Raw genomic sequence first — 19,398 nt, forward strand, 5'->3', positions numbered from 1 at the left:
AGCTTGTCCGAATTGTTCAAGTAAAGATTGCATATCCAAGCAACAAAAATCCATACGAGGGACCTTATATTTGAAATAAGGGGTGCAAAAAAATTAGAAGTCAACAAATGCGTCAAGAGAAAAATACAAAATGGTGGGAGCAATCAGTTTCTTCTGATTTCTGGCGTTCAAACATCTTCGCATGCAAAAGCAAAACGTGGTAGAGCAGCAAACGTCACAAATATGCATGCATGTATGCTAACCGAACCACGTACAAACCCTACTATTACTTCTTAGCATCGACACGTACAGCGAAACTCCTTAATTGTTTTAATATTGTTTGCAACTTTGCATGCATTGTGCTGAAATCTTCAACGGCTTTCCACTAAAGCTAATCGATATGTATGATCTGTCAGCACCGTTGAGCTTGGTATGATACAGTTGCTCCAGTTTACGTTGGACGTTGTTTTCACGTAGCAAAACCAAAGCATCATATATAGATGGCCAGTTCAATAAGATACTTGTGTAACCAGGAGGTTTACGGAAGTTCACCTCACTAATCACTATTACTATCTAGCCTTCGGTAACTCACGAACACGCCCTACAGGATGTAACATTGGAGCATTAAATACATCTGATGCAATGTAGAATTTTTGGGAAATTAGAGATTGTGGTTATCACATCTATATTCAAGTCGCTGATTTGACTGTAAACCTCCGACAGACGACAGTTCCTTTAAGCACGTTAACTACCTCCCAGAAATCCCGCCTGGTGTGAATATTTAGCCTAAGCTTCATGGATTAGAGAGTACAAAAATTATGTAAAATAAAGTCCATAAACCAAGCAGATTCATCGTCTAAACAAATAACTGAATAAGAATGAAATAATCAATTCTATGGCCAAATGCATTGAGCGCACGCCTCATTCGCTGACCAAAAAATCCTAATATTGGACTTTTATGAACTGACAAAAAATCTAAAGAAATAAAGCGCGGCCTTTTTTTTCCTTTGAAAAGATAACATTGATAGTGCAAGGAAGACTTCAATAACTAATATTTTGAGAGGAAGATTAAACCGGAATTGAAGTCAAGTTTCTAATGGTTTCAAAATTGAGACAATGGATGAAATGACAACTACTTTTCAGGGAAATATTTCAAGAATGATTTTGGAAAATCTTAAAGATGAACACTTTTGATCCAATAAAAAAAAAAAAAAGATGAACACTTTTGATTGTTAAAGTGCACTAGAAGGCACTTAATCTAAAAGGGTTTGGCATGAAAGAAAACCTCTTCTAAAGATTATGGTGATCGAGAACCTCGTCACCATGCATGGTTCATAAACTAGGATTTCTTTCTTTCTTTCCGTCAAGTCATAACCTAGGTACCAAGACCATTAATCTTTTACACCAAGTCATGAGTCGTGACAAGAAATGGCTTCGTAAGAAAGCATACATGTTTGATCATATTCATACGTTTGTTTATACATAGACACACACACACACACTGACACACATATATGTTTTGGTCCTTTTTGTACGTGCACGTTTGTATCATCTAGTTCAACTAGAATTTTCGAGACATAATATATGAAACAACCCGGTCATATCTTAGATCTGCACACAGAAAAACTCCAGAAATGGTGAGGTAATATACGTGAACTAGTATCGCATTTATCAGACCCTGTCATACTAAAACAGCAACATATGAGGGAAGATATACTTTCTTATATATGGAAATGTGGTTTAACAGATGCTTGGTAATTTACCTATCAAAGTACTAAAATATATCAATCCAGTGACCTAGTATTTGGAAGCAACGTCTCTTGGAATATTCAAAAATACGAAAATAAGTTTGTCATCAGAGTACGGACGTACATATGTAAACTACTGTAGCTTAATTCGGCGACTGATTCGTTCTTCAAGGCTTCCTCTAAAACTATGTTTGATCTTGTTAGCGACGTTGAGCTCTTTGGTATGATCTAGTTGCTCCACTTCAAGAAGTTGGACGTTGTTTTTTTACTACCATGCAAAACCAGAGAGCCTCCCTTAGCTGGCCGAGTTAAAAAGATACTCGTTTAAACGCGGGTTCGTGCAATTCTAATCACTATTACTAGCCTTTGTTAACTCGCGAACGAGCCCTAAATGCATGCATGCACCCTCGAAATGTTTCTAGTTCCTCGTTTGAGAAATTCTACTGAATATCAGGCTCTGAAGGGTAAACTAGACTTGTGTATCTTTTCTTTAACGGCAGCAACCACCTTCGGGACTGCTAGCTGCTCCTAGAAGAGCCTCTGCAGCAAGCTTTACTGGTACTCCAACCAGGCAACCATTCTTGATTCTGTGCAACAAGATCAATATCAGAACCCGGAAACTCTGACAAGCCTGCAGCAAGCTCTACTGGTACTCCAACTAGAATTGCATTACGGATTGTATTGCTTTCACTCTAAACTTCAAGACTCTAGTACACAGTAGTACTCCTCATATACAAGAAGCCACTGCCATAAAAACAACATTTCACTCTACTTAAATCAGAGAACTTCTGCTCAATTGTTTCTGGTGTAGTAAAAACCCATATACCACATTGACTCGAGATTCAGAGAGCGGTCTAGCAATTTAAGTAATAAAATTCAAATACAGTGTGGTGAGAAATTTTTTGACATTTTGTTGGTTTAGCCGGAGACTAGCAAAGGCTAACCATTGCAAAGATCCATCACTCTAAACTTTAGCATTCAGATATTGAAATTTCCATAGAAAAATTACAGGTGGGATCCGAGACAAAATGAATCAAGGAAAGTTGTGTGTGTGTATATATATATAATCCACTAGACAAGGTTTACTACAAACTATTATTTTTTTTTCGAGGGCTAGAACCCGGTCTTTTGGTTGTTGTATGGTCTAGAACCAGTTGTTTCGGGTCATAACTTCTACGGGAGTTGGTAATTATCTGGAATAAGATTGGCTTTCAAGCGACTTATGGATAAGGAGTTGCTCCTATTTGTTGGCTAGGAAGTGGTCTTTTGTTGGTACAACAATTGCGCGATTGGCTAATGGGAGGCTAGAGAATGATTTTACCCTAAAAGACATGGAGTTTCTTTGTCTATAAGTTCGCTAATTATAACGAGCTTATCATCGACTTGTAATGAATTTGTTTCTGCTTAGAATAGGGTTCCGTATTTTCTTGCCGGCTATCTTGTTATAAGTGCAGATAGACTCTAGCTATTGGCTGTTTGCCGGATATTGATTCTAATGATATCAATATTATTCAAAAAAAAAAAAAAAAAGACTCGACCTTAATAATCACTTATTTGATTAGTCATTTTTGTTAAAAATTATGTTAACGTTAATAATTTTATCTACCCAAAAGTTAGTTACCAACTTACTATCATGTTTCAGACGCACTCTCTACTTAAATAAGTGGGTGTGTGTGTTTGGTGGGGTGGTAAGGCTTTGGTCTCATATATAAGAGGTCAAGAGTTCGAGCCCCATCAAGGGTGGGAATGGGGTGGGGTTTTTTTTTTAAAAAAAAAAAAAAAAAAAAAAAAAAAAGTGTGTGTTGATGACTCTTAACTACAAGTGTCATATGCAATCAATTTTTATTTTTTTCTTAATTAATGTACGCACTTCATTGTTACTCAAAGGCAATAGTGTTACTATGATTCGCACATATATAGTGTCACTGTGATTTGCACATATATATATAGTGTCACAGATGTCATGTGTATTTATGCATGACACCTCATAAAAATCATTTATCAATTTGATATATATCATTGTTACTCCAAATGACTAATATCGCTTACTGAGTGATGATGAAATCATAGTCACTACTTATTAACAAAAAAATTTAGTGTTAAAATGATCAAGTAAAAGTCAGGTAATAGGCAAGAAATTGTGATATTTAAATATCCCGTCATTTAGACATGAAGAAAATTAATAAGTGTCGGGTAATCGGTCACAATCCAACGTAATCCGGTCACTTGTCACGGAACTTTGCCTGAAATCTAGCTGGAGGTATCCAAAGTTGTTGTCGGAGATCTCATAGGTTGCCGAAGACTTTTATTGCCGTCCAATAAAACCCAATAAACTTTTATTACCCCCCAATAAAACTTTTATTGCCCCCCAATAAAAATTTTATTAGGGGGCAATAAAAGTTTATTTTGGGGGAAAATTGACTAATCTACCTAAAATTAAACCAAATAAAATTTTGATTGAGGAAGGAGATGAGGAGATTACATCAATTCAAAACTTTTTATTAGGGGGCAACAAAAATTTATCGGGTTTTATTGAGAGGGCAATAAAATTTTAATTGCCCCCAATAAAAGTTATATATACAAACTCCATGTACTACCACTTTTGTTTTATAATCACTACACACAAATTAAAATTGAAGGGTTCAGAGCATCTTTAGCAATGCTAGCCATTTTTTAGTCAAATTTTAGCTAAAGTAGCTAAAAAGTCATTTTGGCTAACCACTTTAGAAATATATCTGTATCAGTGCTCTCTATTTTAGCTAATTTTGAATTTATATGATTTTTTAAAGGAATATTAAATAGTTTAAATGTATTTATAAATTACATAAAGTAACTCAAAAGGAATCTTTTAAATTATAGAGAGTCTCATCTCGCTCTTTATATTTATGAGCAAGATAGCTTAAAGTTATAATAGAGAGTCACTTAGGAATCTGGTGCAGCTGCTAAAATAGATAAAAAGGAGCATCTCCAACAGACTAGCTAAATTCAATTTTTAGCTATATATAACTATCTTTAAAGCAAAAATCAACTCCAACAGACTAGCTATAGCCAAGTTAAATTTAGCTTTAGCTAAAATGGCTAGCTATATTTAGCTAGAGAATCTTGCATAGCTAAAGCAAAAGTTATATTTCTCTCTCCTCTTTTATCCACATGTCAGTTTACGATTTGATAAAATTTAGTATATTATTTACAAATAGCTATTACTGCTGGAGCAACATTGTTAACTGAATAGCTATATTTCATATCTTTAGCTAAATTTAACTAAAAAGTAATTCCTACGGTTGGAGATGCTCAACATGCTCTCTAAAATAGCTAAGGAGCCAAAATAGAGAGTCTGCTAAAGATGTTCTTCACTCACACATTCAGTTTTAGTATTTTGTCAGGCTTTAATTTCTTGAAATCACTTGAAATCCGGACATAGAAAGTCCAAGCTAAGAAGAACATGAAGAGGAAGACAGCAACAATTTCAATACTTGATAAAATTACCAGAAGACTGTTCACCACCAACGGATTTGAGAAACCAGCAATTACTCTCCTCCCTTTTCTGTCATATCCAGCTTAAGCACACTAGTAAAATTTTAATTGGCATATCTTAAAATAATCATTTTTTATTATTTTTTTTGACCTAGCCTCCTCTGCTAGGGTTTACTTTCTAGGTTTCTAGAAAGCAAGATTCAATTGACCATGGATATGGACATACTGAGTTGGAATTGCAGAGGAATCTGCAACGACATCACAATTCGGGCGTTGAAGGATTTGATATCCCAAAACAGACCCCAAATTATTTTTCTTTGCGAAACCAAAATCAACAATATCAGGGCCTTTAACGATCTGCGTTTGGCGCTTGGTTTTTCTCAGGCTCAGGAAGTGTTGAGTGTAGGACAGTCTGGTGGTTTGGGCATGTTCTGGAATGATGATGTGAAGGTGGAGGTGGGTACGACGTCACAACATCATATTGATATTATGGTTGATGGAGGACCTGGAACCCCTAGGTGGAGACTTACAGGTTTTTATGGATTTGCTCGAACGGTGGATAGAGACAAATCATGGCAGCTTTTGCGTGATTTGAGTGATTTGGAGACCCTTCCCTGGGTCGTTATCGGGGATTTTAATGAAATCCTAAATAGTAGTGAGAAGAAAGATGGTCCGATTAGGGCAGAGAGGCAGATGCGTGGTTTTAGAGAAGCCCTAGGGTATGGGGATTTGCTTGATCTTGGTTTTCAGGGGCCTCAGGCAACTTGGTGGAATTCTGAAACCCAGTTACGGTTGGACAGGGCTGTGTGTACACCGACTTGGTGTGATATTTTTGGTTTTGCACGTCTGAAGCATCTCCCACCAAGTGATTCCGATCATGTGCCAATACTGCTACAAGCTAGTACTGTTCCTCTTCCCACACGTCCTCGTCATCATCGCTTCAAATTTGAAGCACATTGGTTGCAACATGAAGAATGTGATGGCGTTGTACACCAAGCCTGGCAGACAGATGTGTCCGGTTTGCCAATGTATCAATTGTCCAAGAAGATAGCTTATACTAGAATGCATCTGGATGCTTGGCAGAGGAAGACGTTCAAGGGTAGACAAATGGAAATGTTAGGGGTTCGAGCACGTTTGGAGGAGTTGCTAGATGCAACGCTTTCTGATGCTGTGATTATGGAGAAGAAGCTTTTGTCTGAAAGCCTCCAAACTTTATTATCTCAAGAAGAATCTTTCTGGCGACAAAGATCGAAAGTAACTTGGTTGAAGGAAGGAGATCGTAACACGGGTTATTTTCACCGGAAGGCAGCAAATAGAAAAAGGAAAAATACTATACATGGTCTATTTAATGAGGCTGGTGAGTGGTGTGAGGATGATGAGGGGTTGGAGCGAGTGGTGACTTCCTACTTTTCTAATATGTTCAAAGCAGGGGACATAGATGTTGAGGCCATGGGTGCTACATTAGAGGCTATTCAACCATGTGTTTCTGAAACTATGAATGAACAATTGTGTGCTCAATATTCTCAAGAAGAGGTTCGGTGTGCCTTGTTTCAAATGTACCCAACTAAATCGCCAGGGCCAGATGGTATGCCTCCTCTATTCTTCCAACACTATTGGGAGTCAATAGGAGCTGAGGTGACTGCTGCTGTTCAGAGTTTTTTACATTCAGGTCAGCTGTTACGACAAATTAATTTCACACATATTTGTCTTATCCCAAAAGTGAATGATCCGGAGCACATGTCAGATTTAAGACCTATTGCATTATGTAATGTAATCTACAAGCTTTGTTCGAAAGTCATAGCAAACAGGTTGAAGTTGATTTTGCCAGACTTGATTTCTCCATATCAGAGTGCTTTTGTGCCTGGCAGGTTAATTACTGATAATATACTTGTCGCTAATGAACTTGCTCATTTTGTTCATAACAAAAGCGATGGTGGTGATGGGTGTATGGCTCTTAAACTAGACTTGAGCAAAGCCTATGATAGGATGGAATGGGTTTTTCTTAGGAAGGTGATGGAAAGGTTTGGTTTTGATCCGGTATGGATAGAGATGGTGATGCAGTGTGTCTGCTCTGTCAGATACTCTTTTTTTTTTTTGACTTTGTCAAGGGGAACCCAAAGGCTTCCTAGGCCCAAGATAAACCCCTTCGGCGCATGTGAAATGCTCCAACTGTGCATTGCAGCACAGTGCCTCGCCACTTTGACAGCTTCGGGGTTCGAACCTAGGTTGGGGAGCACACCCAACTAGGCAAGAACCACTAGGCCACTTGCAGTGGTTCTGTCAGATACTCTTTTTTGCTGCGTGGAAAGCCTCGTGGTCTTGTTATTCCGAGTAGAGGATTACGGCAAGGTGATCCTCTGTCCCCATATTTATTTCTAATTGGGGCAGAGGGTTTCTCAGCCTTATTACAGCAAAAGCAGGAATTGGGATTGCTCCCTGGGATTGAGATTTGCAGTGAAGCCCCTCGGGTGAATCATTTACTTTTTGCTGATGATAGCATGCTTTATGCTGACGCTTCTCTAGAGGCCTGTTTCCAGATACAGGATGTTATACAAACATATGGTAGGGCATCTGGTCAATTGGTTAATTTTGATAAAAGCTCTATTGTTTTCAGTAAAAATGTTTCAGAAGTTATGAAAGATGAGGTGTCCAGCCTATTGGGAGTTGAGGTGGTGGTTTCCCATGCAAAATATTTGGGTCTTCCAACGTATGTAGGGAGGAAGAAAACTGCTACCTTCCAGTATATCAAGGAGAATTTGTCCAAGAAGGTCTCCAATTGGCAAGGAAAATTTTTGAGTGGTGCAGGTAGAGACATTCTCATCAGAGTGGTGGCACAAGCTCTTCCAACTTATGCAATGAGTGTCTTCCAATTAACAAAAAATTTCTGTGAGGATCTTGAACAACTTTGTGCCAAGTTCTGGTGGGGGAGTACTCTTGATAAAAGAAAAATTCACTGGAAGACTTGGAAGGCTTTGTGCAATCCTAAAGAGGAAGGAGGGCTAGGTTTCCGTAGTTTATCAGAATTTAATTCCGCTATGCTAGCCAAACAAGCATGGCGTGTGATCAGCAATCCTCAATCGCTGATAGCTCGACTCTTTAAAGCTAAGTACTATCCAGAAGGTTCTTTTTGGACAGCTTCATCCCATGCCTCTCCTTCTTATTCCTGGCGAAGTATCTTTTCCACAAGGGATTTGTTAAGGAAAGGCACTTACTAGCAGATAGGCGATGGGACATTGGTGAACATATGGAGGGATTCGTGGATTCCTGGGGTGCCGGATTGTAAGCCTAGAAAAGGTAATTTGGCTATGAATGAAGTCAATAGGGTGAGTGACTTGATTTGTCATACAGGGGTTTGGGACATTAATCTCATTCGAAGGGTGTTTTCAGTTGATGAAGCTGAAGCAATCTTATCAATTCCTCTATCTTCTAGGGAGGTGCATGACAGGGAGGTTTGGAGACTTGAAAAGAATGGCAAGTTTTCGGTGAAGACTGCTTACCGATACTCTTTCTCTATTTCTTCTTCTAAGAGCCCTTTTGAGCTGCCAGTTGGGGTGAGTTTTTGGAAAAAGCTGTGGAAGGTTGTCATCCCTAATGCAGCCAAAGTTCATATATGGCGGGTGTGTCACAATATCCTCCCATCTTTGGAGAGATTAATCTCAAAGAGAGTTGTGTTGGATTCCATGACTTGTCTGTTGTGTATGCAGGAGTTGGAAACAACACTGCATTTGTGTCGTGACTGTCAGTTCACTAGACAAGTGCTGCAAACACATGGGGTGTTGTCACAGGTTTGTTATAATCCTCATTTTGCTCATTTGGGTCTGTTGGAATGGATTAGTTCTTGTGCCAGAGACTTATCTCTACAGTTATTTGGTGAGTTGGTATACCTTCTTTGGGGGGTGTGGAAAGAACGAAATAATCGAATTTGGGAAAACAAAGTTGGTACGGCTGTTGATGTAGTTATCGTGTCTATGTCAAGGCTGCATGAATTTCGTTTTCTGCAAGGGAAGATTGGGAATAGTGGAGCTGGTACTATTAGAATGACTCGGTGGGTTGCTCCCTCTGTGGGCTGTTTTAAAGTCAATGTAGATGGTTCTTTCTTTCAAGCATCTAAAAAAAGGAGCACTGGTTTTGTTGTCAGGGATTGGCAGGGCTCATTTATAGCAGGAGGAGGTAAATCTCTTTCGGGTTTACTATCACCTGAACATGTGGAAGCTGTAGCCTGCAAACAGGCCATTGAGTTTGTAGTTACAAATCATTATTTGCCAGCTATTGTGGAGACTGATTCGCAATTGGTGTATCGACAATTGCTTAGCCGAGAGGGGAGTAACTTGTCCATCTTGGGATGTGTTTATGATGATATGGAGTACATTTTGGATGCTTATGCAAACCTGCGCGTAGTTCATACAAAGAGAAGTGCAAATAGGGTGGCACATCTGATGGCTGCTCATACTAGGACTCTCCCTGTGGAGACTTTTTATTTTTCTTCCCCTTCTTTTTTACAAGCTGCATTAGCAGCTGAAGTTGTGTAATTTTTAGACATCTTTATTCAATAAAACCTGACCTCCTTTCCCTCAAAAAAAAAATCTTAAAATAATCATAATCTAATTGCATAAACATAAAATACTGCACTACCTCCTAATTGGCTCTCTGGGTTTCAAATTCAAGTAAGATAATTAAGATCGACCCTGCAGAAAAAGTAAGATCCAAAAACATTATTACATTAAGTGCTTACCTTTCCCAAAATTAAACTCAAATGAAATCTTAATTCTGTAACATGATTTCCAAACAAAGTAGGCCTACGCCGCCAAAAAAAGAAAAGAAAAAAAAAGTAGGCCTTGCTAAATCTTCAGCTGCTTTCCATTTTCTTGTCCAAAGTTGAGTTGGCTTCAGAAGCCAAAGAGAAACCCAATCAGCAAATATCAAAGCCAAGAGGACTTTAACAACAGCCAAAAGAGTGCTTACGTGTTCGGGGTCGAGGCGATACCCAAGCACCAACTGATGTACTCCTGATTGATAAAGAGCCAGTGATTTTTAAAAAGCTTAAATCCACTAAGATTTCAATAAAATTGGGACGAGGCGATACTGGGGTCGGAGACGTTGAAGCGGAGCTAGGAGAGGTCGAGGGAGGAGACGGCGGAGGCCATGCGCTCCGGGGTCTACGGGCTGGGGTAGGTTGCAGAAGTGGAGGCGGAGTAGATTGCGCCGATGAAGGTGGAGGCGGTGTCCGGCGAGGCGGTTGCTGTGAGGAGGGTGAGAAGAGAGACGGCGGAGAGAGAGTTAGTAATTTTTAGAGTTTGGGAGTCTAAAAGTGTCTTTTTACATTTAAATGGGGTAAGTGGGTATAAAAATCTCTTGGTAAAGTAATTGAGTTCATGTTAGGCTATATTTGGACATTTGGTCAAGATCCCTTTTTCTTATTGTATGTCACTGTTACTCAACGGCATTAATGTTCTTGTGATTCATATATATACAGTGTCACTGTGATTCGCACATATACAGTGCCACATATGTCATTTGTATTTGTGCATGATACCGCATGATAATCATTCATCAATTTAATATATATCATTGTTACTCCAATAAACTAATATCGATCAGTGAGCGATAAAAAAACCATAGTCACTACTTATTAACAAAAAATCAATTAAAAGTCAGCTAATAGGCAAGAAATTGTGATATTTAAATATCTCGTCGTTTAGACATGGAGAAAACAAATAAGTGGTTTGCATGTTTTCTTGAAGTCGGCCATACTATAGGTGCAGCTCGATTGTCTGTTTTGCCAAAAGAGTTGATTCTTGTTGAGTGTCTCGATTTTACCCTACTTTATGTCGAAAAACAACCCAATTTTGTCTGACGAAGTTAAACTTAAATCAAGTGTTCTCCTAACTCTTGGGAGTGAAGAAAGATAAAGTTTGCAAGCAGTGGCGTACTTGTGATGAGGGCAGGGACAGAACCAGGATTGTAAAAGAAGGTGGGCTGAATCAAAATAAGTTCTGTGTTTGAAGGAAAAAACAAATTCACTAATCAATGTTTTGTGCTTGAAGGAAAAAATAAATTCACCAATTAGTTTTATGACTTTTAATTGGAAAAATGATAAAATTGGAGAATTCATTTATTTTGTTTTGGTTTGATAAAGAAGTCTATCTTAGATGAACCGGAAAGAATTAAATACACAAGGAAAGAAAAAACTAAAAAAAGAATCACAGAAGAGAACTAGAGAAGAATAGAAGAAAGGGAATTAGAGATGAGAGAGAGGAAAAGACCTTTAGGGCATATTGGCGAAAGACTATTTTATAACCTATACCCTGCATATATTTCTCTCAACTTAGGCCAGGCCCATCCTCACCACTAAGTGATGACTAAGGGTGGCAAGGCACCCTCCCTACTGGCCCATACCCTAGAGCCCAACAACTCAACTTTGAGCCTAGACCCAAAGGCTCAAGCCCAAATCTGAGCAAAGGAAGCAGAAGCCCAAGCCTGCTCTGCCAAGCCGCCTCCATGCTTTCCGGTGGCCTGCCTTTCCAGCAACCCATCAAGTCCGGGTCTGCAAGTGTTGCTACCCCTTCCCTCTGTACGCCAGAAGGAAAAAACTACTGCCCGCCGACGCTTGACAACACCCCTCCCTCTGATGCTACTTCTCAACCCATTAAGGTCGAGTTGATTATTTAACCAAAAAAAAAAAAAATTGCTGACTATAACTATTTCTTTCAGCATGCACCTTGTGAACTTTTTATGTACTCATGTATAAAAGAATTAACTTTTTCAGCAATACAGGCAATCAAGCTAGCTGCATCTTGTACGTTGACTTCATTCACAACCAACACCAATCCTATTTAGTTGTCAAAAAAAAAAGGATTAAATACTTGTTACTCCTCAAAATTTTGCCTGAAAAACAGTTTAGTCCCTCGTCTTTCAAATTAAACTGGATAGTCCTTATTCTTTCTAATTCTCACACAACAAGTCCAAAACAGGTCTAAAATGACTATTCTACCCCCAAGATCTTTTTTTTATTTTTTTCTCTCTCTTTTTTCAATTTCTCTCTCTTTTTTTATTTATTTTTTCTGCTTTTCTCTCTCTCCCTCTCCACAGATCGATCTTCTCTCTCTTTTTTCAATTTATTTCTGCTTTTCTCTCTCTCCCTCTCCACAGATCGATCTTCTCTCTCTTTTTCAAGTAACTTAGTCTTCCACAAAATGTAACACATATCAGCAAACAAAAGATTACCTAAAAGTGCATCCAAAGACCTCAAATTGGCAATGGGATCATCCCCAACCAACACCGAAAACGCCGAAATCTTATCAGAAGCAGTCCCTGACCTCTGTGTGGTCAGCAACAGTTTGATATCCCCACTCTTCCCTTTCGAAGCCTCGTAATCCGCCGTGTACTGTGCCATCAACCTCTCTCCAAGCTTTCGCTTCTTGGCCACCTCAACACTCCACTCCTTGTCACTCCTTGCCTCGGCTTTCTTCATCTTCCTGACCACTTTGCCTTCCAATTCTTCAGCTTCTTCGCACCAAACTCCAATGTTGGTGGCTGAAATCAACGGCAGCTTCGGAAGATTCTCAAAGGTCTTTGCTTTTTCACTGTTGCTGGTGACATCAGGGAGTGAAGGAAAAGGGGGGTTTCGAAAGATTGGGCCTTTCATTGGGTTTGAAGTTCTGGGTGGTGTTTCGATTTTGGGGTTTGGAATTCTGGGTGTTCCGGTTCTGGGGTTTTGAGGGTTTAGGCCTCTGTTGGGGTTTTTTGGGGTTGCGGAAATCGACATCGTTGAAGCCTGAAGAATCAGAGGGAGGGAGAGAGGTAGAGAGGCCGAGGGAGGAAGCGAAGGAGGTTATGTCAGTCTTGAGGTGTTCGATGTTGTTGTTTGTGGGTTTCTTAGATTTCTTTCTGTCTGCCATTGCTGGCTGTGGAAGATTGAAAAAAGAGAGAGAAGATCGATCTGTGGAGAGGGAGAGAGAGAAAAGCAGAAAAAATAAATAAAAAAAGAGAGAGAAATTGAAAAAAGAGAGAGAAAAAAATAAAAAAAAGATCTTGGGGGTAGAATAGTCATTTTAGACCTGTTTTGGACTTATTGTGTGAGAATTAGAAAGAATACGGACTATCCAGTTTAATTTGAAAGGCGAGAGACTAAACTGTTTTTCAGGCAAAAGTTTGAGGAGTAACAAGTATTTAATCCAAAAATAAAACACCAATCCTATTTGAAGTCTATTTTTAAGCATGCAGATCTTCAGTACAAACCCGATTAAGAATTTAACATAAATACAATAGAACAAAAAGATTACTTGAATCCTCTGCATAAAGTTACCAAACCCAATATGAATCCTTTTTTTTTTTTTTATGGTGTCTGAAATCCAATATGAATCCTGAGAAACTTTGTACAAAAAAATCTTATATTCTAAATAACGAACAGTTATATTCTAGGTAAAGAACAGCTTCCTATTCCATATATTATTGGAGGTCGGTTTCCAGAAATTAGGCTTCTAGGTGTATCAATTCTTTCTGTTCCCAACCATCGATCCCTTCCATAACATTAGACATCTGGTTTACTGATGCATTTGCCCTTCCTCATCCACTTCTTTGTCTACGAGGTATATACGCGTTCTTCAAATCAATCCAGCCAGAATAGTTGCTCCAAAAATATGAAAATAAAAAGTGGAGTTTAATGAAATTAGGAAGAGGCAAAGCAGCAGCCACCCTTCTGGGCACCAGCCGGTTCTGGACTAGGAACAGTAATTGCAGTCCCCTTAAGGAGCCCTGAATCCCCACCATCTGCCTCATTAGCAGCGAGGGTCTTCTTGCTCATTATTCGATATATCTCCCTTAAAATCATTAAAAATGCTGTTTCAACATTGGTAGCCTGAAGAGCAGATGTCTCCATAAAGAATAGGTTCTCTCTTTGAGCGAACTCCTGAGCATCTTCAGTTGGCACTGCTCGAAGACTTCCCAAGTCACATTTGTTGCCGATGAGCATTATAACAATGTTCTTATCAGCATGCCCCCTTAATTCTTCCAACCACCTAGCCATGTGGTCAAAAGATTGACGCTTGGTCATGTCATACACCAACATTGCTCCGACTGCACCTCGGTAGTATGCACTCGTGACTGCTCTGTACCTGAACAGAGGCGGAAGGACATGAGTTCAAGAGGCCATAAACTATGTAAAACTTAAGAACAAATATACAGGATACAAACAAACACCATCTTCGACACAATTCAACAACTCAATGCAGAATGTCTGTGAGAGTATCCTAACTAGGATGAGTAGGGGTTTATCAATTACCAAGCATGATTCCCAAAAAGAGGCCAAAAGCACATTTGAAATCTTCTGCCTTAATGAAAAAGGCATTTTTATCCACAAATTCAATTTTAATGGAATCATATAGCATATGTTGATAATATCCATTTGCAGCTGTCAATTTAGAGATTTTTTTTTTCTTTTAGGCTGGTGTCATTTTAGAGATGCTTCATCAAATAAGATAAACAATCAACGTGTTCATAGTACTACAGTACTGAAAACCACTGAGACCTGATTGTACCAAGAAATAGATTCTTAGAAATCAATAAATGAGATGCAAGTTTTTAACCAACGGAGATCTCATTCCGTCGCATATAAAGATCGTTCCTAACAAGTAACAAGTAGCAAGTATAATAAAACATGCATTCTAAATTGGATGACAGATAGCAAAGCAAAAGATTTGTTTTCCGCCTGCAAGTTTTTAAACAACCATTCGATTCTCACACACTAGGAATTGGGTGGCCAGGTGAAGGAAAAGTGAGAAAGAATGATGGACTAGCAGAATCAACAGCAAGACCAGAGTAGAAGTTGGGAATGCAAATAGAGGGAAGCCAGATGAGATTGGAGGTTGTACTTGAAGGTGATGAAGCAAAAGCAAATGGACATCTTAAGGTGACAGATTTTTCTCTGAAAAACCATTTATATATAATTATATATAGGCAGCTTGTTGAGATGAACAAGGCCGTCACAGCGCAAGAGTACATTTCTAGAATGATGTCAGGGAAGTTTTATTGCATCCATTAATGGCATGCAGTGGACATCAACACCATGCAATCAAAAGATTAAAGAGGTAACCATGAAATTCACAGAATATGGCCAAATTTCTGATACTAATTAAGTTCCAGAAAAAAGAGAACTTCCTTGAAAAGAAAGCAATTAGTTCCAGCACAAAGCAATGGAAACCAAAAGTAATGCTTGAGTCTGTCAGAAATAAAAGGACAAACAAAATGTACTGAAAATTCTTCACCAAGGGCAGAAAACCAATTTTGTTAGTTTTCTTTACGGGACAAGATCCATTAGTGGTAGCATGTATCCGTCCACTCTGATTTCCATTCAACTAGCTAGGGTTCTTGAAACACATAGGTTTCGCACATTGCAGCCAAAATATGTTAATTTTCAGCTATGCATTATGCCTAAGAAACAAATCATCCAAACTTATGAGCTCACACGAAGTCTTCAAACCAAGTGTACTGAAAATTTTCTGTTTGCAACATTAACTGCAGCATGATTTCTGTGCTTTCAACAAAACTCAAGATTACATGTACCAGCCACCACAAAGAAGTATTAACACACTTCTTCTCAAAAGAAGAAGAAGAAGAAAAGAAAAGAAGAAAAAAAAAGGTATTAACACACTTTAGACCAATATCTACAAATTTGCTCTTCCAAGATGAAGGCTCTAAATGGAACAGCAAATATAGAAACAAACACCATTTACTAGACATGCATTATGAAACAAGACAAACATAGTACATCAAAATCAAACAATTCAATCATCATCATGTAAAATCCAAAAGGATCATAATACCATAACAGAGAAGCAAATATGTTGAACTTCTTCTTTTACTGATAGTGGTTTAAATTTTAAATAGAAAATGTAAATCAGTGAGGCAATTAATGGCGCACCTTTCTTGGCCAGCAGTATCCCAAATCTGCGCCTTAACGGTTTTGTTATCAAGAACAAGTGTTTTCGTCTGAAATTCAACTCCGATTGTGGCTTTGGAGTCTAAACTGAATTCATTTCTTGCAAATCGTGCGAGGAGCTGTGTTTTCCCAACCGCCGAGTCTCCGATCAACACCACTTTGAACACATAATCAATCTTCTGGTTATAATCACCATACATATTCGACATCCTCACCGCAATTAAAGCTCCCCCAATTGCTTCTCAGATCCAAAGATTGGAACCCAAAAGTCCAAATTCATAAGAAATGAATACCAAATTGTTCGGATCAATCATGTAAACTCGAAGGTTGTGTACGTTGGAGCATGCAGCAGGGCTTGTGGTACATTCGGGAGATTAGTGAAACAGAGAGGGACAGAATGGGAATTGTTGTAAGATTAGGGTTTGAGAGGAGGATGAGAGATTTGTGGAGCTGGACAACGGTGGTTTGGTCATTTGTCGAGAAGAGAGGGAGGGAGGAGTTTGAGGCGGGGAGACCATCGGCTAGTGCGGGCGCGCCATAACGGTTTTTCAAGTTCACTATGAGAAGAATCTCGTACAAGAGTTTCGGTATAAATGGAGGAATCTGGGTCGTTTAATTTATGACTTTTTGGTGGTCAAGATATTAATAAGTTTTTTTTTTTTTTTTTGTCTTCTCTGATCGGTAATAACACAATCTTGTCACAATTTTTTCTTTAAAAAAAAAAAATCTAATCACAATTCACTTTTAACAAATCGAAAGTTGTAACAATTGAATCAAAAATAAAAAGAACACACCTTTTGGTCCAACAGTACACTCCAAACTTTCCGAGCTACAGTCCCGTTACAAATGGGGGAATCTATGTCGCATAATTTTATGACTTTTGATGGTTAACATTTTTCTAGTGTGTTGATAGGTCATAAGGGAGGGTTGAGGGAAAGGATACATTCTAGAGTTTTTTTTTTTTTTCTTTTGCTTTCTTTTTATACTGATTGGCAAAAACCAACCCACACAGTTCAATTTTAACTAATAGAAGTTGATAATTGAGTATAGTTTGCATGGCAATTGAATCATATAGATCTTCTCAGTCAAATGATAGTGTAGTTTCATACCATTAAAATGCTGTTGCAGTTGTTTTTCCTCCATTATTACCTTCATCATGGTCAGCCATCCAGTAAGGTGCCCAAAGATCTTAAGAAAACTAGATAATTATTGAAGTGTAGCATCTCGTAATTGGTTAGGATAGCTAGTATCAGGGAGCTCAACGCATTTTGATTCCTTAACATTCTTTATTCTCCTAAATTTATTGTATGCATAAATTATTATGCTTTCGGGGTGGGATATCATGGTGATGGGGTTTCAAATTTTGTTGTTCTGTAAATTAAGAATGATGTGTTCGGATTCACTCGTTATTTATGAGGGATACCTCTTCAAATTGTCAAAAAAAAAAAAAAATGCTGTTAGCTAGGATAATTGTCCCGATTTTAGCTTCTTCTTTTTTATGAAAAGAGGTCAACCCATTATATAGATTCAGCAAGCAGTATAAAAACGAAACACCTTTATGGGGTCGACAGAAAGAATCATTCCTTAGGAAATCCTAAACACCTATTCTATGACAAGAACAAGCCTCAGGCCACCCTGAGTACACCCACCTTTTAAGGAAACTTACGCACCTTTATTTCAAACAAAAATCATCATCCTTCGAAGCAAATAGTAAAATGAATCCTCAGAGAAAGTGATCTTTGCGACCTATTAAAGAAACTAAATAGCAAATGAAGGAAGGGGTGGAGATTCCCCTTCCATGACCACATCCTTCCCCAAAGCATCCACCTTAGGACCTTAGTGGAAATGGTAGCCACACCAGCCCACCAAACTCCAGTCCATATCGCAATCACGAAGGGCACCCCACAGCAACCCGAAGTCTGCAACTCGCCGGAATCCCCGACTACCACCACCACCGACGAAATCTGGCCCATATGGGACTAAAAACACCCCAACCAAGGCTCCCTCGCCCCACTTTGATCACCGGTATCCGGAAACCGCTGTAGTGTGTGTCACCACCACCACGAAAAATGTTGGCCCCATCCCAAACATTCCGATCTCGAGCCCATATCAAGTAGTTGAATCCGTGCTCAACGCCACCAATTGTATTGGGAAGAAAACCCCTGTAGAAATCCTCTGATCTCCGACGTGACTCGTCCTTGGCGCCACCAAGGGCACAAACTGCACCCCAACTCCTCCAATAGCCTTCGCCGACTGCGCATTCAGGCTTCTGGTCCAATAGAAGCGGATCCGGAACCCACCACCCCAAACCACTCATTCCGTACGGAGCCACAAAAGCACACCCCGTGCCCATAGCCACCAGATAGGGCATGCCTTCATTCGAGATCGAATGACCCCAATCGCTTCCCATCACGGATTGCTCCATACACACTCAAAATGAACAGACCTAAGTCTGCTATATATGGCCACCATTGAAAATCAACGGGGAAGGTACAAGAGAAAGCAACCCAAGGGAGAGACTCTCTCTAAACCCTAGCAGAGCGCTAGGTCTCTCTAAGAGTAACAAATTTTGAAGTTCTTAACGTAAATAATTAGATTGTCCCGATTTTAGCCTTTTCTAACTCATCATTCATTGAAAGTTTCTAGTATTTTTACCAACCTTTTTAAACTTCGTTTCATTTTGCATTGTTGTCTCGTTATCCAAACTATTTAATTTTTAGATAGTATCTGAAGTAATCAAATCGATAGTTTTAACTTTTAATAGCAATTGAGAAGTTATCTCTTTAATTTGTAACAATTAGATGGCTAAAAAGTGACTTATTTTGCCCCTACATTTGGGATCTCTGACACCTCTCATTTAGACTGAGGATTCTGTTTAATGGTTTGTATACTTTCATGAAGGGAATTCGTCTTTCCAATATGAAGCCTTGATATGGTTTATTTAGGATTGGTAGTGGTTTTAATTGGCGGAGATATTATTTTTTTAGGAATAAATACTATTTAGTCCCTAAATTTTTACTGAAAAAATACTTCAGTCTCTCACATTTTAATTTGACATGTTTACTCTTCATCCAAATACTCCGTTAAGTCGATGATGTAACATCCTTTTACACTAAAAAGTCTATTATACTCTCACTTACTCTTTTTTTTTCCCCTATTGTTTACCTCTTCTTCTTCCAGCTCTCTCTCCTCCTTCAAGGGTGTATTTGGTTTTGGTTCCACCATTGTTCCCTGATAAATATACAATAGCATGAATCAGAT

The 19,398-nt window shown here is 38.8% G+C and overlaps 1 protein-coding gene across 1 annotated transcript; it reads right to left on the reverse strand.

Annotated features, from left to right (window-relative positions):
- Nucleotides 1–13,502: 13,502 nt before the first annotated feature.
- On the reverse strand, nucleotides 13,503–16,666 carry LOC133721778 (ras-related protein RABA4d). Its single transcript, XM_062148506.1, has 2 exons — nucleotides 16,120–16,666; nucleotides 13,503–14,314 (listed from the first exon to the last, which is right to left on the reverse strand). The coding sequence occupies exons 1-2, from the start codon at nucleotides 16,344–16,346 to the stop codon at nucleotides 13,870–13,872; spliced, it is 672 nt and encodes a 223-aa protein (XP_062004490.1). The 5' UTR covers nucleotides 16,347–16,666; the 3' UTR covers nucleotides 13,503–13,869.
- Between the last annotated feature and the right edge of the window lie 2,732 nt (nucleotides 16,667–19,398).

Source organism: Rosa rugosa, chromosome 7 (assembly GCF_958449725.1).
Source record: "Rosa rugosa chromosome 7, drRosRugo1.1, whole genome shotgun sequence".
In the NCBI taxonomy this organism is placed as follows: Eukaryota; Viridiplantae; Streptophyta; class Magnoliopsida; order Rosales; family Rosaceae; genus Rosa; species Rosa rugosa.